At 35.0% G+C, this 25,715-nt stretch overlaps 1 protein-coding gene across 1 annotated transcript in view; it reads left to right on the top strand.

The window, feature by feature from the left end:
- The first annotated feature begins 4,789 nt into the window (after positions 1 to 4,789).
- LOC106710553 overlaps positions 4,790 to 25,715 on the top strand; it is a 37,222-nt gene continuing 16,296 nt past the window's right edge. The window contains exon 1 of the mRNA XM_045677927.1: positions 4,790 to 5,024. Coding sequence (XP_045533883.1) covers positions 4,943 to 5,024 — 82 coding nt within the window. The 5' untranslated portion in view covers positions 4,790 to 4,942. The remainder of the gene's footprint in view (positions 5,025 to 25,715) is intronic.

The following is a 25,715-nucleotide window of genomic DNA, read 5'->3' as shown; positions in this document are numbered from 1 at the left end:
TCGTAAGCAAATGCAACATTTGAAGAAGTAAATTTTTTTATGAATGAAGAAGTATATTGTTAAATATATTGGGTACCTACTGTAATAAAGGCTAACGCGCATTTGTCCACTACTCGTCCATCTGGCGGCACCGCACCGCTTCGCGATCGCTAGCGCGTTCACTCGCCGACACCTCGCCAAACCACTTGCACCGGAATAACATATCATTTTGCTAAATTTATATATTTATCCCGCTCAATAGGCTAAGCCACCGAGTATGAAGACCGCAGCGATCGTGAGGTGGGGTGATGCCGGATGAACGAGCAGTGAACTAATGCGCATTAACCTTAAAAATACTGGGTAACACATTTTAATATTATATTTAATATGAGCGTTTTTAAACTGGTAAAAACAAATGCATTGAGTTTGCAAACGACGAAGAAATTCTTGTTCAAATCGAGTTAGTATTTGCTTTTAAAAATGCAGATTTCGCACGAAAAGAATATCCTTCACGTAAGATTTCCTTCTTAATTTAAAGGAGCAGTTCGTGCATAGATTATAAGAATTTGCTGACGTAAACTACTTCGATTTCCCTCTTTTGTTATCGAATAAGTGCTTAAGTAATTTTCTGATTTTAGGGTCATTCATATTTACAGTACTCAAAAGACAATATGATAATATTACCAATAAATCTTTGTATCATAGCAGTAAATATTCCGGAACGAACACTACATGTTTTTGATACTACATTTTATTCTACGAGTATTCCTTTTAAAAACATGTAAGAAAATATATCGGTCCGTTTGTGCTGTATCCCACAAGCTGCAATTAACAACATGCGTTATCGTGGGCCGAAATCGAAGTTTGTAGCGACTTTCGGACAGTCCAGTCGTTGTTTGCAAGCTTCATAAACTTTAAGGGACTCCCCATGCCTGTTCTGGACGATAAATTTTTGTTGCAGTTTTTCTCGTTTTTTGCAGTTGTTTATGAGAAGAAGAATATAAAGGCAGTATATTTACTTATATGTATGACCGCTAGGAAGTTAGTCTTTTCAGATGCACATGTATGATAGGTTGGGTGTTTCCCATTGGGCCGGTCAACCTACCCATCAATTGGCCCAACAGGAAAAATCATGATAGATTATATTACTAAAATTAAAATAGTAGTATTCTCCATTATGTTGTGCTATAATAATCACTTTATATTATTTGACATAGTAAATACAAATAAAAAAATGCTTTCACTTGGCTAATAAAACCTCCCGATCAAAATACCCAATAGTTCAAATGCCCGATAGTATATCGTTCTACTATAAATTATAAATATATTTATATATCAGAAAACAATTTCCCTAATTCAATATTAAATAGTATCAAATACCGCACGCCCAAAAAGACAATCCAGTAAACTTTAGCCACGAAACGTGCAGAGTCGAAAGCTAAGAGCGTCACTTGAACTTTGACAGAAAGTGACAAACAACAAACAAGTCTCAAAGTTGGAACACTGACACTCAGCCCTCCGCCCTCCGCCCTCCGCCGCAAGTGGCCTGGGATATTCACATTTAAAATTGACAATAAATATAACAATTAAATGAATTATTCATAGATAAACATTGAACTAGGTTAAATATCACATTGATTATTTTTTCAGTATTCCAACGAACACTATATCAAACTCACATCGGTATATCGAGTATACTAGTCATCTTCCTAATATTATAAATACGAATCTTTGGTATTTCTACAACGGTGAGACAGATCTCAATGAAATTTGTTACAGATATAGAACCCAGTCTGGAAGGATAAATAAACTACTAGTACATATGATCCCAGAAATCCATACTGTTTCCATAGGATATCTTAGATTAACATATTTATTCAATATCTTCAACATATCTTGAAATTTGGCATAGGTATATATAATACAGGTTATGTCCCAAATAACACATAGAAGCCTTAGGTGCCAGATTCAAAACCGTAATCTGCTAACCATTCAGAATAACGGGCTTGAATACAAATTCACTTATGTTAAAAGTGTAATCCCGGATTGACAATGACATCTTGTTTATTAAGCCTTTCTGATATTTAGTTTAAGAGCCAACCTAGATAATCAACATAATCTATTTTTACATAAAAGGTAGACAAAACAACTATTGTTGGCAAACAAAATGCTTCAGTTTCTTATGCTAGCGAGTTAAAAGGAGCGGTATATTGTGCAACTTCTTATGCAAATGAATGTTCTCCTCGTTTTGAGCCTCCGAGCAATTCTGCATGGAAATATAGAACTAAAATGGAGGCGCTATAGCCATGGTTACATAACATTAGACGTTATTTAAACATTTATAACGTATTTAAACGTTAACCAGTTAATTGTGGTAAATTTTATCGTTACTACCTTAAAAAATAATATAAAAATGTATTTGTACATTACAATACTTTAAAATAACAGTTTGATTCAGCTTGAGTTGCAGCGTAAAGGCACAACGCATAATAATTGGTTAAAAAAAGAAGTTCATAGAAATCTGTCCAGTAGCTTGACGCGTAGGTGTCTAATACCTAAAAATTGATTTAATATTTGTTTAAAATTAGTTATTTAATTTTTATGTTAAGTGTTCTGAAAGAAGAAAATAGTGACAATTATGTACACAAAGCAAAATCACGTTAATTATGTTATTTTGAAACCTTTTTTCTATATATTTTTTTCTTTGTAATGGATATAATTTTTGAAACAGTCAAAAAATGTTAACTTTGAAATAGCGATAATATGAAAAAAATGTTTGTGACAATAGCACAATCAAACGTTTTACTTTAATTTATTACATACTTCTCTTAAAAAAATTATTTTTTTGAAATATTCATGTAATAAATGAATGAACATTGAATTTTATGAAGGTGACCTTGAGTATCGCATATTGTAGAAGGTATTGGGGAAAGATGATGATGAATAAAAAATAATAGTGGATTTTTACCACTTTTTTAAATTAATTTAGCCTAACAACTAACACCTTCTATAGAGAGAGAAAGTATATTAAAAAACATATTTTTTTCTACATTATTTATACACATTATTTATAAAAAATATACTTTGAAAAGTGTTTAATAACATATTTGAAACTATATTTTACAAACATTTCTTCCATTGGTAAATACAAAATTATAAACTTTTTAAGACGTGACATTTCAAAGTTGAAAACTATTTTTTTAATATAAAATTGCTATCAAATGTACGTCTCTAGTTGAAGTATTTTAATAAAAGTTCTATATTAAGGTCGAATACAATAGACGTTATGAACTTTGACTTTCCCTTCAATTACATTTGTGACCTTAACTTAATTATAACTTAAATAATTTGACAAAGATTCTGAAAACTACGAAAGTTTAATGTCATTATAAATGAGACGACCCAGACGGTCGTTTCAGGAATTCTAAACCATTAGTCACAAATTACATTAAAAATATCGACTCAATACAATCAAAGGAATTATGTGCTCTTTTGACTCTATAGTAAAGTAACTAAAGTGACGCAACCTTTCTCAATACCACGCCATCACAGCCTGGTTTTAGACTTGGAGCCTTTAGGCGCCCTTTTGGAGTCCTTAGGAATTGTACGTCTTCAAATAACGTTTAAGCATTGGAACATTATTTCACTTATTTTTCGAGAAAGGTGGAGATCTTTGTTGTTGTTTTCCTTACAATAAAATACAAATTCATGGTGACGAAAACAAAACATAGTATTTTGAAACAATACCTCTTTACCATGAGTTCTCAGTATTTGTACTTAAATGTCTTTCTACAATGGAAATCACGGTTATGGGTATTAAGTTTAAAGCTATTAATGAATAAACCATAAACTCTACTTATATTTTTCAAATTGTACGAATTTATACGATTAAAAGATAAGAAAGTAGATGATATTTATGGCGAAAATTGGCCGTCACAACGTATTTAAAAGTTCGCAAATCGTCTGAGCCTCAAAGTTCGCACGAGCTTTTCGCCACATGACTTTCAACTGATATTCTCGATATCAGAGCTTTTATGACTTTGTGCGTTGTTAAACTTTAATACGAGTTTTGTGATGTTGGTAACGTTATCTTTGGAAAATCAAATAAGGTATACTATTTTGTTTTATTCTTTTCTTATATTAATTATATACTATATTCAATACATTACAATATTTAACATTTTATACATTAAACTACTATATTTTAATAAAGCTATGTTTTATTTACGTATAACTAAAACACGTAAGTAATTGTTTATCTATTAATTAACCTCTAACTAAACTCTAATAAGCATGCACACATAAGACAATAAATAAGTAACGTATATTAAATGTGTTTCTTTCTATCTTACTTTCTTTCTCATGTAATAGTTTAGTAATTCCTAGTAATAAGTAATTTATTATTATATTGTATGTAAAAAAATTATATGCAACGACGCCTGGAAAAGGCAAAATGTTCAAATAAATAAATAAATAAATTACCTACATAAAAATTTACATGACTTCAAATAATAGGGCGCACGTAAAGCTATAAAGATACTTAAAAAAATACCTCGTGAATATTGTCGACCATCAACACAAATTAATATACAAGTACCTCAAATTAATATGTACAATTTATCAACAGACATAAAAATAAAAATAGCTCCATCGGAAATTGAAACGCAAAATTGACAGAACCTGGCACGTGGTGAGCGGGAACTTGAAGCGAACTGGCTGTGCGAAGATCCAAAACATTTGGAACCTCCCCCGCCCTGCGCTCGCTACCCTGTCCGCGTTTCACGAGCTTTAGTTCTACGTGAGGCCGCTTCGTGAACGGACGTGTCTTTCATTGCACAGTGCGCACGAACTTTACGTTACGTCACTCGATATAGCCCGAGGGTCGGATTCCGTAGCTCGTTTATATTGAGTGTCCTCTCGGGGGTGGTATATTGGTTCAGTGAGGTTCGATGATTTTGGTGAGATGGTGCGGCGGCGGGAAGCCAGGCGTGCTTCTTTCACGCACCTGTGCACCGCTTTATTGTGGCTGCTCACCTGTTTCAACGGTAAGTTTGATAGTATTTGTAAGGGTCAAATTGAGTGCTAGGGCGAGGGGCATTCGGCCGTTGCGCCGAATTTAACTGTAACAACGTTACCGGCTCGCGAGTAAACTTTGGCTCGAAAGTTGTTTTAGGATGTTCTCGCATACCGTTTTCTTCTTTTTAAACCTTCGTAGATACAATTTTCAAAAACAGTTTCGTTAGTTTGTCCAATTGTTAATTTAAATATTATCTTTACTGAAATTTCATAAATTTATACAAAAGTATTTTTCAACCGAATTCTAGATTTAAATTTAATAAAAAATTTTGTAATGAATTGAACTATTTGTAACATTAGATTTTTTTATACTTTAATTTATTTTTTAAACAAATTCTACCGTTAAAGTGATATCAATTTAATTTTGCATTTCATACTTATATTTAATGAGTTTTCAAAATGATACAACTACAAGACAGAGTAAATTATTTGGCAACCCCTCGCATTTTTTTGCTATTTTATAAAATATTAAATAAAAAATATTTAATTCCGAATAGAACATTTTTGATTAATATGTAGAGTAGACGTGACTTTTATGCAATTTACTTTACTGGCAATATAAATTCACGATCATGCCATTGTTTATACTTTAGTAAGAATTTAATGAATCATCTGAGGTTACATCGAGACAATTTACCTTACCTTGTCTTACCTATACAAATTAAGCACTTGTTTACAATTAAATATATTAGAAATAAATGTTTCTGTCCCTAAAATTATGAACACAGTTACGAACTAATATTTACTTGGTATATTTCAGTCTACCACGTCATATCCGAACATAGTATGTTCATACGTAAAATTCGATATGTTGTGTTAATCCCGTCACGTGTTTCGGCGTTGAAGTAGAAGCTCACGGTTAGAACATAAGCTTGTTAAAGGGTTAACATCGGCTTTCCGTCGAATTGTACGTAAAACAACAGAAATATCAATACTAACAAGGAACGCTGTTCATTTTTTTAAAATAAATTTAGCTTTTTATTTTCATTGTAATATTCAACGTTAAATCTTATATATAAAATTTCCATGTTACAATGTTAGTTACCGTACTCCTCCGAAACGGCTTGACCGATTGTTATGACATTTTATATTCATATTCAGTAGGTCTAAAAATCTGCTACTATCTATTTTTCATACCGCTATTATGTTTTTTTTTAACTGCGCGCGGACGGAGCCGCGGGCGACAGCTAGTAATTTATAGATTTAAGTGTAAGTCAATTATATGAAAATGATTTAAGAATGATTAGACGTACTCCCTGATAATGTCTTTATGAACATACAAGAATAAATACATACTTGTACTAAAAAAAAATTAAAACATTAACTTAAGTAAATGACACTGATTAAAATATCTTTGAATTTTGTGTGTTGTGCAATCGCAAATTATAGTGGAATTAAGTTAAGGCAAGTTATAGTAAAAAACGATAATCTAATGAAAAAATTCGGCCTCTTTACTTCTATGAAAATATTTTACCCTTCAATAATTTTGTTACTAATTGCTGTTGTATAATTTTTACCTTCAGGCAACGTATGTCCAATACAATTGATAGTTTAAAAAGCTGTCGTCGCTATTCAAGTTGTACGTTACTTGCGTCATCAAGAGTGTCTTGTCTTCTCGACGACTTATCAACTTGGTCCCAACATAAGAGGTTCGCTACAGGGACGCTTGAGTGCATAATTGAGTACCTCTTAACCATGAACTGTAGATATTGTACTCGTAAATGGGATGAGATATAAATTAAGCGATGTGCATTTATTTTTAACATTGAATCAATTTCGTTGACCCACATATTGTGCCGGTATTCATATATTTTCAACTTATATTAAAAGTATAGTTAATCAATTTCCAGGTATAGCAAAATAACAAAATGGTAACACAAAGGATCGAATATCGTTCAATAAACTGTCACTATAAAATCTATAAGGTAGCATGGGTAAGGCCTTTCGGACACAAGTCAATGTAAATCGTCAAAACTAATAATGTAAGATTGCGTCACAAGTATCGCGTTGCTCTCGCTATGTACACACAACGTTGAATCGTCTATTCGGTTAGTACAGGCTTAACTACTACATGTGAAATCTAAAGATTTGCCCCGTCATCTTGAAAATTGCAGCGACTGTTTTCTGACTGTCTTTGACGAAAACAGATAGAAATGTCGGCGATGCGCGCTGAATAGGATATTATATTGCGTAATTCGCCTAACGACTAAACTTGCCAGGTTTCGAAGAATAAAATTTTTTTGTGTACGACGGACCTAAGTGTATACGAAAGAAAATAAATAATTAAGTAGCTAAAATAAAACATAAATCAATATAAGTACCACAGTTCTATTATCTAGAATCTAGAGGATAAAATAGGAATATGGTGGGTAAAGTTCTGAGGGAGTTGGTGGAAGCATCACGCTTATGTTCAACCGATTAACCGAACCCGATATGTTTGTTTGGGGCTCCGGCCGGGCCGGAAGCGGGGGCTGCGTCCGGTCGCTGTGTGAACGATAGTCCGCTATATAAATCACGTGTTTAGATAATGTACCTACTTTGCCCAAGTATTTTTACTTCGTCACTTCGATGTTTAGCAGACGCTTCTTTATCAATACCCAGTGGCGATAAGTGTCAATTTATTTCCTATTGCTCTTGTTTTTTTTATTTATTAGATTATTTATTACAACGTCTGATTTATGTAGATATTCTCTCTGTCTCTACTAAAATAAATCACTGTTTGGAAAGATTGCGTTCCACCGGTCAATGTCATAGAGCCTGGTACAGAATAAATCTCGTTAAATTAATATGTCTAGCATACGAATTATTATTTTATTTATGAGATGAAACATGTTGGAGATCCAAATGTAAACTGCTATTCTTTTCGTAAAACGACCTATATCACTATTTTGATTACCAAACCATTCTACTAAGCAAATTCATTATCTATATATAAACGCTGAGCAAACTCCGGAAATCATTGCGCAATTAGACACGGCGTTAACTCATCATTGCACCGCACCGTCATAAACTGTTCCCAATACACCCGTAAGCTTAGAGTGGATAACGACATAATTAATGTTTACGATGTAACTAGTCGAAGTCATTACACCTCGGAGCCTCCATCCTAGCCTACTAAAACTCATTAATCATTCGTCAGCACTACAGATACGTATTATAGAATACATAGGTAAGCCATTCGTGGAAATAAATAACACCTTTCACATGCCGACCGAATCTCGAATCGTATTATTTATTACAGGTTATAAACTCACGCACTGTTGCGCTGTGGCCCATAAACTAGCATTATCCCCCGGCTACGTGGCGTGCTCAATAATTTTTGTTGAAATGTTAAAATATTGCGGAGCTAAGTCAAATTTATTAAATTTAATAAGCTTAAGATATTATCTTAGAAATGTTAGGTACGACACTTCAGTACTCAGTGACGTTTAATCTCCATTGAGTGTAGTTTGCTCATAGTATTTCTACAATACGAAATTTGCAAGGATCTAGCCACCCTTATTGGTCCAGCCAACAACAACTTGTCTGACGTTACTTTAGAAAAGGCCATTAGTAGAACGAGTCCGAGAAATATGATCCGAGAAGTGCAGTTCTTAAAAGTATCGAGTGTTGTTTTTAATGATATAAAACAATCATTGAAAATAACACTGGATATCTTCTGAACCTTAAAGTGAATTTTCACTGGTGCAATACTTATTCAAAAACTTATTCATTACGATCATTCTTTTCTTAACAACAGAGATATAACGAGTATACAGGATGTAACTTGGGTAACGGATCAATAACTTAATATTGGAAAAAAAGGTTTGTTTATTTGTTATAAAAAATGTAATGTCCAATGTTGTTTTTGCTTATATATATTATAAAAGAAATTCTTTTGTTAAAACGGAACCACCCTCGACGTATATCGTCGCTTAATTGACTTGAACTCATCAATAATTTGTCAGCAAAAGCAAAATAAAAACCTCATAAAGTCGAAGCTTTGTTTGCTTTTAGGGCAATTTTACCCAATACGGGTTTTATGTTCTTCGTATATGAAATTATTTTTCCTAATCCTGTACGAAACAAATTCCCACATCAAACGCCTAAACGGATATTAAATTTATTAAAATTTTAATTAATACTCCTCGTTTGTGTTGTTTATACCTCTTTAGCAGATTATTGAACGAGTTACGTGTAGACTTCCGATTACATTATGTTTAAAAAAAACAAGATATATGTTTATAGTATATTTCATAGCAGATTTATAAGTATGATTTATTATATTAGCGAATTTGTGTTACACCTTTTAATGTAATTTAATTGCATTGAAATTTATACTTTATTATGTATACATTTTGAGTAACAAACGGTGGTGGTTGGCTCTGACTGCCACGGTACCTTCTGCCAGACATTTTTTGGGTATAACAACCTACCGCGCAAGGGAATAATCAAGGTAGTTAATCTAAGTAATATTATATATGCGAATGTTTAGATGGTTGGATGGATGGATGTTTGTTAGTAGGTATTTTCAGAATGACTCAAGGGACCGTGCTGAAATTAGGTATATATGTAGAATGTAGTCTCGAAAAACACATAGGCTACTTCAATCAAGTTTTTTTTAAAATTTCGCGTTAACTCGCGGCGTAGTCGCGGGCGATAACTAGTAAGGTATAAATTTTTTGAAGGCAAGCTGTAGATAGCAAGCATTTCAACGTTTCTGTTTCGACGATGAAGTGTGCTAATTAAATTTCTAGGTTAATGAGAATACCATGTCATGTATCGGAGTAAGGAGCTTAAGATTCTGTATTTCGAAATTCCAGGTAACTCTGTATTGTTTCGGATTAGCATTTCATTTCCCTGTATTCTGGAATGAGTTAAAAAGAACAAGTGACGTTTCAAATTATCTACTTATATACACTAGCTGTCCGTTCGCGCATAATTTAAAAAAACATAATAGGTAGACTAGGAGTTCTTCCAGACTATGGTCTATCATCATCATCAGCTCACTATACATCCCCACTGAGGGGCTGGGAGCCTACCCCAAGTTAGGGGTGACTAGGCCATAGTCAACCACGCTGGCCAAGTGCGGGTTGGTTGACTTCACACATATCATTGAATTATGGTCTATGTCTATACCAAATTTCATTATGGTCCATTGAGCCGTTCTGGAGATATCTTCAAACATCCAAACATTTGCATTTATAATAAAAGTAACAAGTAAGATCTATTCTCTATACATGTTAATAAAATTAGATTTTCTATATAAAATATAGAAAAAAAATATGTATCGTACACATAATATATTTACGTAGCTGATAAATAAAAATGGCTATGGCTACCTTACTAATATCATAAATGCGAATGTTTAGATGAAAGATCTTGATGAAATTTGGCATGGATGTAAAGCATAGTCTGTAAGAGCACATAGGCTACTTAAAAACTTTTTTTTATTCCGCGCGGACAGAGTCGCGGGCGACAGCTAGTATTTTATAAAAAATAAAATTATATAATTTCATCACAATGATACCAGTCATTTCATTAAAATAAAATTGTGTAAAATTGTATTGGCATTTATAATAAGACATCAAAATGCGACAAAAAAAACCGTACAGTACAAAAACATAAGTCAGGAAGAATTCAAAAGCTAAATTGAGAGTCATCGATCAACAAAATAGCGCCTCATATGTTATGTATGGGAAGACACCTCATAATATGCGCGGTGATATTTCACCTCTCCTGTCATATTCCTTACGTCTAAGTTAAAAGTTATTTAGTCACCGATGTCAAGCGACGTTTAATCAAGTAACTTTTTGATTCATGTACCCTTGTGTCACGTTAAAGGACTCGCATTAAACAATTTTTAAGGTACACTTTAGATTACTATGTCTGTACTGTTTACGGTAGGGATGAATCAAGAGACGCTCGTATTCATACAGACATTTCGATATGTACACTGCGTGTACCGTGTGTAGTGGTTGTAGTGTAAATATATTATTTCATTGAATCTGCCGAAACAGTACAGAAAAAACCGGCCAAGTGCGAGTCGGACTCGCGCACCGAGGGTTCCATACAAACCTGTAGGTATATAAGTAAAAGTTCACCCATCACGACAATCCAATAATAGTTATGGTTGATTTTCGCAATTTTTCCTTTATGTGTGTTGTAAGACGTTGGTTCGTACAAAATTTCAAGATTCTGTGTTCACAGGAAGTACCGTCTAGGTTTTGATTCCCTTGCGAGTGTCGACAATTGTGGAAATTTGCTTTTTTACAGCTCCAAGGGACAGTAGACCTGAGTATTTGGTATAAATTCCAGCTTTATAATTCCTCGCGTTCCTGGGAAAATGAGTCTTAACAGACAGACAAGCGCACAGACAACAAAGTGATCCTATAAGGGTTCCGTTTTTTTCGAGGTAAGAGGAACCCTAAAAGAGACATGTAACCATATTAATGAAAAAACAATTTTGTAAGGCCTTAGTTTGCGTGGGGGATGTAAAATGCCACAAAATGCCTGCCATTACTTACAGGCATATTTAAAAACGGTCTCTAAATTTGACCTTAGCGGTCATTAACGCCAGAGATATGACAAGAGATCCGTGGAATAATTTACCATAATAATATCCTCTAGTCAGTGAGCTGAAGTACGGCCATTTTGACTTGACCAATAAATTCGTGTTACATTAAGATTTTTAGTAAAACAAAATTATCTAAACTGTACATTCCTTTTGTCAATAAATATTTTCATTTTATTTCATCTACATTTAATACTATCAAAATTATTTTACATATAGTTTTAAAATTATAAATAATTTACTTTATTATTATTAAGCACTGGTGGCGACAATTTTTTATTGATGTTAAATAAACATTAAACTAATAAATATGATATATTGTACTAGAATATTATTGGAAGATATTACATACAAGATGTGACGTTTATTTCCTCCATTCGGAGGACGCATCGGACTTCCTGAAGGATTATCTGGAATATCGCTAGATAGTTGAGAGAGTGATGCACTTTGTTATAGATATAACAACGCATTATAAACAGAATCAATTAAAGAGGTGTATTTAAATCTTTAACATGTTTGAAAATTTGACTGAGTTATAAAATTTGCTTATACAGCTTGTCAAATAAAATTTGATGGGGTATGTGTTATGAAACAATCTAATCGGAGTGTAATAGCCCACACACTTTCCGTTAAATTCGGGCTAAACGGATCCTGTTGGATCTTTAGGATAAACATAACAGTTTTTATAGCCCTATTACCCTACTAATCTCGACATGGTAAATTTTGATAGGGTCATTAATACAAAAAGGGGTTTCCGCTAACATCGGCGGTCGGTGGACCACTGAAACGGCGGTAAAGATAACGAAACCCCCGTTTTTAATGTAGAGCTCGGAATGGACACGTCCGGTGTTAACGCCTCGATAGCTTCGCTTCTGTTCCCATCTTTTTGGTGAACCTCGCTTTTACAATTTGTATGTGACGATGTACATTTGCTTTTGCCATTTTTATACATATGTTCCTTTCACTTTGCTTATGCTTACAGCTTAACGCACTTGTATACATTTCAAAGTACATTTTACTATTGTACGATTATTACAAGTATTTTTCTGAATTAGCATCAAAGCCTCTATTAATAAAAAAAAAGTTATAAACGTAAATGAAAAAGTCTTTGAGTTTTATCAATTTTCGAAACAATAAATGATGTTTACAAAAAAACAATTTCAAACAAAATTCACTCAAAAGTAACATAAAAAAACAATTTCAAACAAAATGCATTCAAAAGTACCATAAAAAACAATCTCAAACAAAATACACTAAAAAGAAACAAAATAATGTTATGAAAACTTCTTTCTTTCTTTCTTCTCTCTTTCAAAAACCCTCTAAACTCTAAAGAAAGTTCTCTTCTTTCTTGTAACATGTCTATATTGTATAATTATTGTTATTTCGCAGTCGGTGTCGGCCGAAGTAAATAGGTGACATTTTATATTTGAGATGTATTAGACATACTTACGTTTATGTCCCTACTTAGGCCGAAACCGACTCCAAAATAACAATAATTATACAATATAGACATGTTACAAGAAAGAAGAGAACTTTCTTTAGAGTTTAGAGGGTTTTTGAAAGAGAGAAGAAAGAAAGAAAGAAGTTTTCATAACATTATTTTGTTTCTTTTTAGTGTATTTTGTTTGAGATTGTTTTTTATGGTACTTTTGAATGCATTTTGTTTGAAATTGTTTTTTTATGTTACTTTTGAGTGAATTTTGTTTGAAATTGTTTTTTTACGTTACTTTTGAGTGCATTTTGTTTGAAATTGTTTTTTTACGTTACTTTTGAGTGCATTTTGTTTGAAATTGTTTTTTTTAAGTTACTTTTGAGCGCATTTTGTTTGAGATAGTTTTTTTTTGTTTTGAAGTCGGCTATTTTTTTTTCTTAAAATGTTTGTTTTATTTCTCAATTTTTAGTGAATTTGAAGTTTAATTACAAATTTCCTTAATACGTATAAGGACATAAATAAGACAAATAAAGAAAAGGACTTTCCTATTTAATATGTGTGTACTTCAATTCAAAAACTAATTTAGAATACACCAGATAACCACTTATCCTTTAAACAATGAAATAATTATCAAAATCGGTATACAAATTGAAAATTAACGAACTAATACATCGTAGCGTACCTTTAATTTTGTCCAGCCGCGCGCCGCAGTAGCATTTTTCGAATGCGCGTAGTTTTTAATAATTTAATATCTTCCAAACTATTGATCAGAATTACATAGTTTAAAGGCTAATGTAATCTGCATTTAATACTCTAGCCATCAAACATATTTATTTGGATAAGGATTCATATCGAATATAATATAATAGCGCCGTAAGCTTACGACGCTGTTTTTCGTGTGCAATTTAATCGAAGTTTGTTCATAATAACATGGTTTTTGTGAGACATCCATAGATGATAGATATATGCCACCTGAGACTTTTATTTAGCAAATTTAAGGATCTATAATTACTCGATACATCATTTTAATGTAGGTCATATAGTTTGACCTACGTAAGCCCAGAAAGCAAATTTGTGCTATTCATTGTAACGCGATGTAGCATTTTTCGTTTCCGCGTAATTTTATTCTTACGATATCTCCTAAACTACTTGACAGAATGATATAGTTTCAATTGCAAATATAATCTACATTAAATTCTCTTGATAATGAACATATTTATTTACATAAGGGTTAATACTGAACTTGAATAATAGCGTCGGAAATAGGGCATGAATTTAATTAATGTTTCTAAAGAAAAAAATGGTTATTGTGAGAAAACTATAAAAGATAGATATATGCTATCGCGGACTTTTATTTAGCACATTTAAAGAGCTACAATTCGCCATACATCATTTTTATGTAGGTCCTATAGTTTAGCCTACGTAAGCGCTGAAAGCAAAAATGTCCCTAATTTCCGCAACAAATTTTGAAGCTATATTCAAAATCTACTAGTCTTCTAGTTATTTAAAAAAAAAAACAAAAAAATGGGACCCACCTGCAAGCACTTCCTTTCGATTAAAACAATTTTTATCAAAATCGGACCGCCAGGGGCGGAGTATCGCGGTAACACACATAAAAAAAAAAAAAAAAAAAAAAATTCAGTCGAATTGATAACCTCCTTCTTTTTGAAGTCGGCTAATGAGTGCTAACAATTCAATGAGTCAACAAATTTCTGATGCATAAAGACATAGTCGGCAGCAAAAATTGCAGCCGTAATCACCAAATAGAATAAACAAAGGTGAATAACAAAGCCTGCAAACAATGCCTCTGTGAGGCTAATCACCAGACATAAAGCCTCGCTGACGCCCTGTGATGAATTACACAAAACCACCCCTTGAATATCGATTGTCGATTACACAAAACATATTTTGTTATCATTTTCCCTTTTATTCCCTTTGTTTTGAAAATTCAATTACTTTAGTGTTACCGTATCGCTTTTTAACTATACCAAAAGCATGTATTTCTGGTCTGATATTTAATTAAGATTAATTTAGTCTCTTTGGACATTGTTGGTATTATACTGTGAAGTAAAAAAATGAAGTTCATTCATTTCTAAAAAAAATTCAATTATTTAAAAAAATATTTCTGGTTTGCTACAATGTAATCTCAACTAGTTTTTGCTTTTAAGATTGTGTGTAATAAACCTTTGAATTCTAATAATAAAATTTTAATAAACAATAATTTGTCTCTGACTTGTCTCACGCCTTGCGTCAACTCAGCGCCCGAACATGAAGTATGTTCCATGTTACAACTTGACGTGTATGTAATTACTTAGTCGGGTATCGCACAGTCATGCGCTGTCATTTTCGCTAACGCCAACGCGGGCCCTGGAAGGGGTGAGGAAATCGCTTAAATTCAAGCTATGTTAATTTTGCCAGTGAATCGAGGTTACTTTGTTGTAGTCTATTGTACAAAGGAAATGAAATAGCAATGAAGAGAGCAAATAGAACGCTTTTCGAGACCTAATCAGAGTCGATGAGATTTGTGGCATTAGAAAAGTAACAGATGTTGTTGATTAAATTGAAAGTAACAAAGGTGACAATATACAAGTCACATTGCACGTAGAGTACGTAAGAGTTGGATGACAGACAATCGATATTTTTTATTAAAGAGATTCATGTTCATCATTGGACGATTTTTAAGGACGATGATGAATTCTAAGGCCTCCTAAAATTTTTTCTGATAGCTACAAAAAGAACAACATAAAAAACGACCATTAGAAGAGGTCAAATAGAAAGCAATAGTGGAAGTTTTTTTTAAATTTTAATTGCAGTTGTTTATTGTAAACAAAATAATAATAAACCCGACAAAATAAGGAGCTATTCAAAATTTGTCTATATTTCTCGTTGATCACGTTGAATGTTTTTATTTGCTACAATTGTTAGAATTTAAAACATTTTATCTAAAGTGTTCGAGACAATGTTTTTACACTACGGCGAATTGAAAAACCAGTGCAATTGCAATCTCACAATTATTTAACAATTGTAAAATAAATTCCTTGTTCATTTATATGCACAGTCTATATTTTCTTCAATTCATTTGTAACAGTTTTATTCGAGATTTCATTCTATTTATTCATTTTTCTTTGTCTCGACATCTCTAGATTGTTGTTTTATTAATTCGAGTGATGTAAGTTAATGTAACGGGAATATTTTACTGTTTATCTTCTTAAGAGACCTTTTAAATTAATTGTACTCTGAGTGATTCTTTAAATCTTGATGTTTTAAAAAATGTTATTAAATTTCTTCTTAATCTTACAATTATTTTGTACAATTATTAAATCAACAATATATTAAATGTTATCTAAAATATTGCTGGGCATTTAGTATCAACTCAATTCGATACTTAAGTATTTTAGTTTACTCTTACCGTGTATACTCCTTCTTAAATGTGTTCGAAATCTTTACTCTATGTTGAACTTATTTATTTACTTTCATTTAGCAATGGTGTCAACAGGAAATTACCGTTTAAGAAGATTAACGATGTCGAAAAATGTACCTAACAGTTGTTGCTTTATTTCGGTAAATGGCAAAGAATTAAAAGGCGTTATTTTCAATAGTGATGTATCATTTGCGGTAAAACTTCTACAGTAAACACCTTTACATTTTTACACACTATCTCGACAACGATCGGGGAAAGGGAATTTTTAGTAGCGCGTCACAGCTGACCTCACGCTTTCATTCCGCGACAACGGGCTTTCAGACTTTACCCTTGCCTTTGATGAATCTATTTTATATTAGACCGTGACTATTAATTTCTACTATTTTAATATATGTATATATTAGGCCCTTACATATGAAATTGGCGTTTTGTATGGGAGGAACAAAAAGTCGAATATTTTTTAATATAATATATTTAATTAATCAAAGTATGAACCATTATTTTCTATGCACTTTTGCCATCTCATAGGTAGTTCATTGATCCCTTTACTAAAAAAACCAGTCGGACGGGAATCAATAAAATCTTTGAAGGCGATTTGGACTGCCCCATCGGAGTTGAATTTTTTCCCTTGCAAGAAGTTATCCAAATTTCGAAAAAAATGGTAATCTGTTGGAGCAAGGTCCGGGGAGTACGGAGGATGTCTTAGACTTTCCAATTGAAGCTCTTCTAATTTAGTAGCCGTCTGTTGCGCAGTGTGTGGTCTAGCGTTATCGTGAAGCAGCAGTGGCGTGGAGCGATTGACCAGCCTAGGTTGTTTAGCCGCTAGCTTTTCCATCATGGTTTGCAATTGCTGACAATAGACATCAGCCGTAATAGTCTGGCCAGATTTGAGAAAACTGTAATGAACAATACCGGCACTAGTCCACCAAACGCTTACAAGTAACTTTTTTGGGGTTAATTTGCGCTTGGGGCAGGATTTGGCTGGCTGGCCAGGATCCAACCATTGCGCTGAGCGCTTCCGATTATCGTAAAGAACCCATTTTTCATCACAGGTAATGATTCGGTTTAAAATACCTTCATTATTGTGCCGGTTTAGTAATGTAACGCAACAGTCGACGCGCGTTTGCTGGTTTGCTTCAGTCAATTCGTGAGGTACCCACCTTTCAAGCTTTTTAATCTTCCCAATTTGCTTCAAGTGAATTAAAACAGTTTTATCACTAACATCGCAGCCTGCAGCTAACTCGGACGTGGTTTGCGATGGATCCGCTTCCACAATAGCCTTCAACTCTTCATTATCAACTTGAGTCTCAGGCCGTCCTCGGGGCTTGTTCTGCAGATCGAAATTTCCAGAACGAAAACGTTGGAACCAAAAACGAAATGCGTTTTCTTTTGCAACACGACCGCCATACACATCATTCACCCTTCGAGTCGTTTCCGCAGCACTAGTGCCACGGCGGAACTCGTACTCGTAAATAATGCGATATTTTAAGATTTCCATTTTGTAAAATGAGTGACGCAAACAGAAAAAAACAGAAGAAAAAAACAAATGAATGACGGTCATCGAACCACAAATACATGAGTCTATAGCTGTACAAATTTGAATTTGGAATTCCTTACCAAAGAGGAGAAATTCGTGGTTAAAGTGGCCAGTACGAAAAACGCCAATTTCATATGTAAGGACCTAATATATATACTCGTATATATTTTTTTCGACATAACGAGTTTAAAGACTCATGTAATTTATTAATTCTTTTGCATGTAAAGTTGAGACGAAGTCAATGACATGTGCATTTTAGGGCATAAAATAAATCTTTAAAAGATAACGATTTTTTTTTGGAATTTAGAATATTACTCCTAAGATTCTAAAGTCTCACAAAATACTTGGCGAAATAAAGTATTTATTTAATTAAAACGGTTTCGCTTTGTATGTTAGCAAGTTGGATAAACTACTGGCAAATATTCAAGAGTTAATTTATTTTGGCACAGTCTAGTGAGCATTGGTTTACGATTGAACAAACCCATGTTACTGTTGTATGCAGTTTCACGACCTACAAACATTGTGCTTTGAGATAACAAGACTTAATACTTCTACAAAAATTAAATAACATTCCACGTAAGTATAGTAAAGAGCGTTCTCATGTTTCAGACCACTAACCTAAAGACAAAAGGTATGAAAACAAAATAAATGAACTGAACAAGTAGCAAGGCTTTAGACTCTTATTTTTTCGTTCTTTATTAACTTTAAAGTAGCACTGAAAGTCTTACTGTATGGACTGGTATAAGAAAAATAATTACAAGTCACAAAATTAAGCACTATTCAAGTAATGCGAAGCTTTCTATCTTGAGATTCTTTTTCACGGTTTCACAATGTTACATATTTATAAAAGGAATGGGCCCGCTACGTGATAAAGCTAAAACTTAACTTGTAGACTAGTTCCAGTTAGTTTCAACTTTTATTTTCCGACTGAAATTGGCTGTACGCTGCCGGCCTAGCTGAACGTCGCCGAGTATTTTTTATTATATCAAAAAAATATATCACCTAGATTTTCTTACTCTCTTACGGTACGAAATCCATTAAAACTTTCCTACAGAGACATGAAAAATGGAAATTCTTTTTTATTTTCTACAGTTCACAATCTGAACTTACTCGATAATGCACGTGACTGGCAACAAACAATTACGTACTGAATGTTGCCTCAATAAAAATTCATTATGAATTTTACAAGAGCTGGAGAATTTATGTCTGAAAAGGAGAAAACAAATGAAATTGTGAAAGTTAACGCTGAGAATAAAGTTAGTATGTGTCATTTGTAAACGTTGAATTTATAAAACAATGCCCCTAATATCTCACAGATATCTGCTCGTGATAAAAACATATATACTGCCTTAAAATATCCACCCTAATTTATTTTTTCTCTATACATACCATGTACATAAAGACTAGAAAACGTTGGCTTTGTATGAAGATGAAATTCGGTAGATATTCAATATTAATAATCGGTATGACAATATCGATGTAGGGAGGCTCGGATATGTAATAACTATAATGGTAGTCGTAACATTTGATGACGCAGTATCGGTATATTCCTGTTTACTCCAGAAAATAAATGTCATTGTTCGGCAATACCAATTTTCTTGAAAGCACGCTTCTGACATTTGATACAAGCTTCGAGGTCAGATTGATAAGTATAGACCAACAATTTTTTCTGACCCGAAGGCCATTAATAACACTAATTTAGTACAGCTTGTTAGCGCTATCGATGTTAAAATTATCACACGAGCCTTGTCGGATTGTAGCTATCTTATCATATTTGGTCTTTTTTACTATGTACCTATATATTTTCTGACAGAACTGTCTCTTACTGGGTCATATAAGTTTGTCGGACTATAATGTTTTTGCTGGTTTATGTTTCTGGGCCTGTCTATAACTTATAACGTCGCTTCTCGCATACGCGGAATGACAAAAGGAAATCATGATGTCTGTCTTACATTCGCAACGGTCAATTAGATAAGCCAGCGAAAATTTTCCAGAGAATTACACGGAGCGGAATAAAAGCATTCTCAGCTAACAACATGTGACCGAAAATTATTTTGCGCATCGTATTTCGTAATTTTCAAGCTTATATTTATTATAAGAGTTAATTTTCTTATGAAGAAAAAAAATTGTAAGTTTTTTTTTTTTTTGAGTAATAAAATTATCTATGTTTTCAATTTGAGAATGTCAGCATGCATACCCGTATAATCCAAAAAATTACTTATCATTTTATATATTAGTTATGTTTGATATAGACAAGAAGGATAATATATTCAGAACCGATCATTATTAAGGTTACATACTAATAGCGTGTAATAAATTATTCAACATAATCGATATTTGTAGGTAGATTTGATTCAACAGTAACACACCGACACGAAAAATGAAACTTTATTTGTAACACTTTGTTTTCAATTTAATAAAAATACCTTATATTTAGAATTTATTTTGTATTTAAAATCTTAAAGTATAATCTGTAAATCTAGAACTTAAAAATGTATGCAAAAAATTAAGTCATAAAAATTTTGTTTAGTAAAAATTCGTTTGCTTTTCACGATAGAGTGAAACAAATATTGTGAGGGCGGATTTGCTAACACATTTTTTAAAGATTTTCTTGGCAAACTTTGAACATGTTTTGTCAAAATAAAAAAGACGCCATCTTATGGGATATGTTAACAAAACACATATAAATTAAATTTAAAATTAATTTAATAAACAATAATAAGAAATAGTTACGGATGTCGATGGGTGTGATTACCTAAGAGTTCCCGCCGCTCGTTTGCCGCCTTCACTTATTAAAAAAGTTAATGTAAATGAAAGCTTCAAGCTGTTTTTTTTTTGGACTTAACAGATATATTCTATGATATACAACTTTATACTTTCATGATTTTTACTAATATACTTGCCTTTTGCCTATATTCTACTTTGCCGAAATATCGGGCGGTCAAACAACTTTCGTGGTAAGAATGCCTTTTCTTACGAACAGTAAGTTGTATAATACTGCTAGTACCGAACAGTATAAAACGATTTTAAAATAATCAAAACCACATATGTCAACGATAGTGAAAATTTCAATAGTTTATACCATGTAGGCCTTATCAATTTTAATTAATTAAGAAACGGCTTAACTCACGTTTTGATCGTCCGGTGGCGGCACCGACTAGTTTCGGACCCATCGGGGGTCCATCTTCAGGGCGAGTGTTTAATCCGAAGACTTCGCGGTCGCGTCGCGTCTCGCACTGCGGGCCATAGCGCGTAGCGCGCGGCTCGAGGGGGCGGCGGGCGCGGGGGGCGCGGTGGCCGTTGCGTGCGTCGGCGACGGCGATGTCGACGAGTTCAAAATTGATGAGTCACTGCTGTTGTTAACATTAAACGGGGCGCAAAACGTACTGACGATGTCCGACACGTATTCAACACCATCTTCGTTGTTCTTCTGCTTCGGTCTCAGCAACACGGGTTCCCACGCCGGAGACAGAGACCAACCCTTATCTCTATTAAAATTAGGTCGACGTCGGATTTCAATGGCTTCGAGTAATTTACGTGACACGAAGTTTTTGTCACGAGCCAAGACTTTCACTCGGTCAAACCTAATGTAATGAGAGTTGGAGGTAAGGGCGTGTTCCGCAACCGCTGACGTGTTGCTATCCAGTTTGCGCATGCAACGAATGTGCTCTGTGAGCCTGGTGTTAATGTTGCGCCCCGTTTCCCCAATGTAACTTTTGCCGCAATCGCATGGAATTTCGTAGACGCCTGGGCCATCTAAGGGGGTACGATCTTTCGGCGAACGTAAAACTCTCCTTATCTGCGTAAGGGGCCGGAAAATTGTCTTGATACTATACTTGCGGCGTAACAAGTGTCCAATCTTATCCGTCACCCCCCGCATATAAGGTAGATATGCCGGGACTCGATCCACAACCTGAGGCCGTGTCTTACCGGTCGTGTTTGCTAGCCTAAGGCTTTGTCTCCATTCGTAGCCATTGTCCTCAAGAACTCGTCTCACGTGCGTCAGTTCCGACTCTACGAACTGAGGATCGCATAAGCGAAGTGCACGATTGATGAGAGTGCGTGGCACGGACGATAGGTGAGACGGATGATGATGGGAATCCGCCTTTAGGTACCGATCGGTGTGCGTCGGTTTCCTGTACACCGTGTGCACTAGACACCCACTCGATTCACGCTTCACTAATACATCCAGGAAAGGGAGGGTTCCATCTTTTTCCTCCTCCGTCGTAAAGCGTATCCTAGGATGTATTTCGTTCAAGTGATCCAGTAGCTGCCCTATGTGTCGTCTGGAAACTATAGCAAACACATCGTCTACGTATCTCAGCCAGTATCTAGGTTTGACTGGCGCACTGTTCAACGCTTCCTTCTCGAAATTTTCCATAAATATGTTGGCCACCACCGGGGCTATTGGCGAGCCCATCGCCACTCCATCCACTTGCAAATAAAAATCCCCTCGCCAGAGGAAATAGCCACTCTTGAGGCAAAATTCCATCAGACTTATGTACTCAGTAGGTAAGTTGTTAACAATAAGGTGTTGCTTTATTATATCAATAGTTTCCGCTACCGGTACGTTAGTGAATAAAGATGCCACGTCAAAACTGACCATTGCCTCGTCATCTTGAATTCTTATATCTCGCAATAAGCGAATGAAGTGTGTGGAATCCCTTATGAAGCTCGTCGTTTTCCCAGTCAAAGTTTGCAAAAAATCCGCCATGTGACGTGAGCTCTTGTACGTTGGCGAGTCGATTTGACTAACAATGGGACGTAGCGGCCAATTTGGTTTGTGGATTTTGGGTAAACCGTATATTTTTGGAGGTGTCGGGTTCAAGGGACGTAGTCGTTTTCTCTCTCCATCTGACAGCGAGGACAAGATCTTGTTCAGTTTGGATGTAACTCGAGCTGTCGGATTGTAGTTTACCTTTTTATATGTACCGGTATCACTAACTAGTTCATCGACTTTTGCTAGCTATTTCCTCTGGCGAGGGGATTTTTATTTGCAAGTGGATGGAGTGGCGATGGGCTCGCCAATAGCCCCGGTGGTGGCCAACATATTTATGGAAAATTTCGAGAAGGAAGCGTTGAACAGTGCGCCAGTCAAACCTAGATACTGGCTGAGATACGTAGACGATGTGTTTGCTATAGTTTCCAGACGACACATAGGGCAGCTACTGGATCACTTGAACGAAATACATCCTAGGATACGCTTTACGACGGAGGAGGAAAAAGATGGAACCCTCCCTTTCCTGGATGTATTAGTGAAGCGTGAATCGAGTGGGTGTCTAGTGCACACGGTGTACAGGAAACCGACGCACACCGATCGGTACCTAAAGGCGGATTCCCATCATCATCCGTCTCACCTATCGTCCGTGCCACGCACTCTCATCAATCGTGCACTTCGCTTATGCGATCCTCAGTTCGTAGAGTCGGAACTGACGCACGTGAGACGAGTTCTTGAGGACAATGGCTACGAATGGAGACAAAGCCTTAGGCTAGCAAACACGACCGGTAAGACACGGCCTCAGGTTGTGGATCGAGTCCCGGCATATCTACCTTATATGCGGGGGGTGACGGATAAGATTGGACACTTGTTACGCCGCAAGTATAGTATCAAGACAATTTTCCGGCCCCTTACGCAGATAAGGAGAGTTTTACGTTCGCCGAAAGATCGTACCCCCTTAGATGGCCCAGGCGTCTACGAAATTCCATGCGATTGCGGCAAAAGTTACATTGGGGAAACGGGGCGCAACATTAACACCAGGCTCACAGAGCACATTCGTTGCATGCGCAAACTGGATAGCAACACGTCAGCGGTTGCGGAACACGCCCTTACCTCCAACTCTCATTACATTAGGTTTGACCGAGTGAAAGTCTTGGCTCGTGACAAAAACTTCGTGTCACGTAAATTACTCGAAGCCATTGAAATCCGACGTCGACCTAATTTTAATAGAGATAAGGGTTGGTCTCTGTCTCCGGCGTGGGAACCCGTGTTGCTGAGACCGAAGCAGAAGAACAACGAAGATGGTGTTGAATACGTGTCGGACATCGTCAGTACGTTTTGCGCCCCGTTTAATGTTAACAACAGCAGTGACTCATCAATTTTGAACTCGTCGACATCGCCGTCGCCGACGCACGCAACGGCCACCGCGCCCCCCGCGCCCGCCGCCCCCTCGAGCCGCGCGCTACGCGCTATGGCCCGCAGTGCGAGACGCGACGCGACCGCGAAGTCTTCGGATTAAACACTCGCCCTGAAGATGGACCCCCGATGGGTCCGAAACTAGTCGGTGCCGCCACCGGACGATCAAAACGTGAGTTAAGCCGTTTCTTAATTAATTAATTATGATGTCTCACGAAAGTTTAAACAATTTAATTGCTTATCAATTTTTTTGTAACTACATGTTGCATTTATGGATTCGAAAACTATTGAATTAGCTCCGCTTTCTTCAGCTTAATGACGTATTGACATAAATTAACTGTGTCTTTGTGTAACAAAGGTGGGAAAATATTTACAAGAATATTAAAAGTAATTCTTTCTTAAATAAATTCTCTACATCAGGTGAATTTAAAAAAAAAAAAAACAATGCATTCAGAATAACATTATAGCAATCTTAATCATGTTGATTTTTAATCACTTGTATTGGAGTATACTATAACATTCCTAACATAATATAAAATAATAGCTCTATATTACATTTCGACTAACAGTTACATCGGTAATCTACGAAATACAATATCAAAATGCTAGGAATTATATTTGACGTATTAACAATGAGCTGGCGTGTACACAATACGTTAGCCACGCATCGATTCTGCCTCATCATAAACAAATAGAGGCAATAGCAATCATGTAAATCAGGTTTCGATGTTTCCATTGCAAATCCACTGCCAACTGAAAATCAATGTATATACCTCGATTTACATAAACAGTGTCACACGCGCTGTTTTTTGATCAACGCAACAGAGTTATCATATTTTCTGTACATAATACACAAGTGAAGCGATGTTTTATATTTTAGAAATTATATTATTGGAACGAAGTTCCTTATCGCGCGTTGTGAAAGGGGGCTAGACGGAAAAAATTCTTACGAAAAGTTGTCACGACACTTTTTGCTATAGACAAATGAGCGCTACTTCACCATGGCAACGACGTGTCAATATATAACGAAAATTCATAGAAATAAAATGTACTGTGTCACTAATTAATTGAAAGGAACTTCGTTCCATCCGGGTGTCCCTTGACACCACTCAAGTTTTTTTTTATTCTGTAGGTCTATTTTACTTCTAACTTAGACATAGATATGACCAGCGATTCCTAAAGTGGTCCAGAAGTGATCCTCCGAAGCCGGGACGGGAAATAAAGGTGAGGTTTTACTAGTTGACGAAGAAATGTAGCGTGGCTTTAATTGAAATCAGAGAAAAATTTTCTGATTAAGACCAATCATTAACCGTAGGTTTCTGAGACCAATATCCTCGTTTAAAACACATATCTCTGTTTTGTTAAAGAAAATTATAGGAATGACAATATATTTTATATAGCGAGAGAGAAACCAACGACTATTCTTACAAGTATGAATAATTAATATTTCATTTTTTTCTCATAAAAGCCCACCATCTTTATTATAAAGGGAAAAAGTACATGTTCATTGCAAATGAGTCGTTTAACGTTTTACATCTACATCTTTGTGCCAGGCATCTTGGTGAGTTACCAGGACGGCCTGAC

This window comes from Papilio machaon, chromosome 5 (genome assembly GCF_912999745.1).
Source record: "Papilio machaon chromosome 5, ilPapMach1.1, whole genome shotgun sequence".
Classification (NCBI taxonomy): domain Eukaryota; kingdom Metazoa; phylum Arthropoda; class Insecta; order Lepidoptera; family Papilionidae; genus Papilio; species Papilio machaon.
This window is presented reverse-complemented; position numbering and strand designations above follow the sequence as displayed.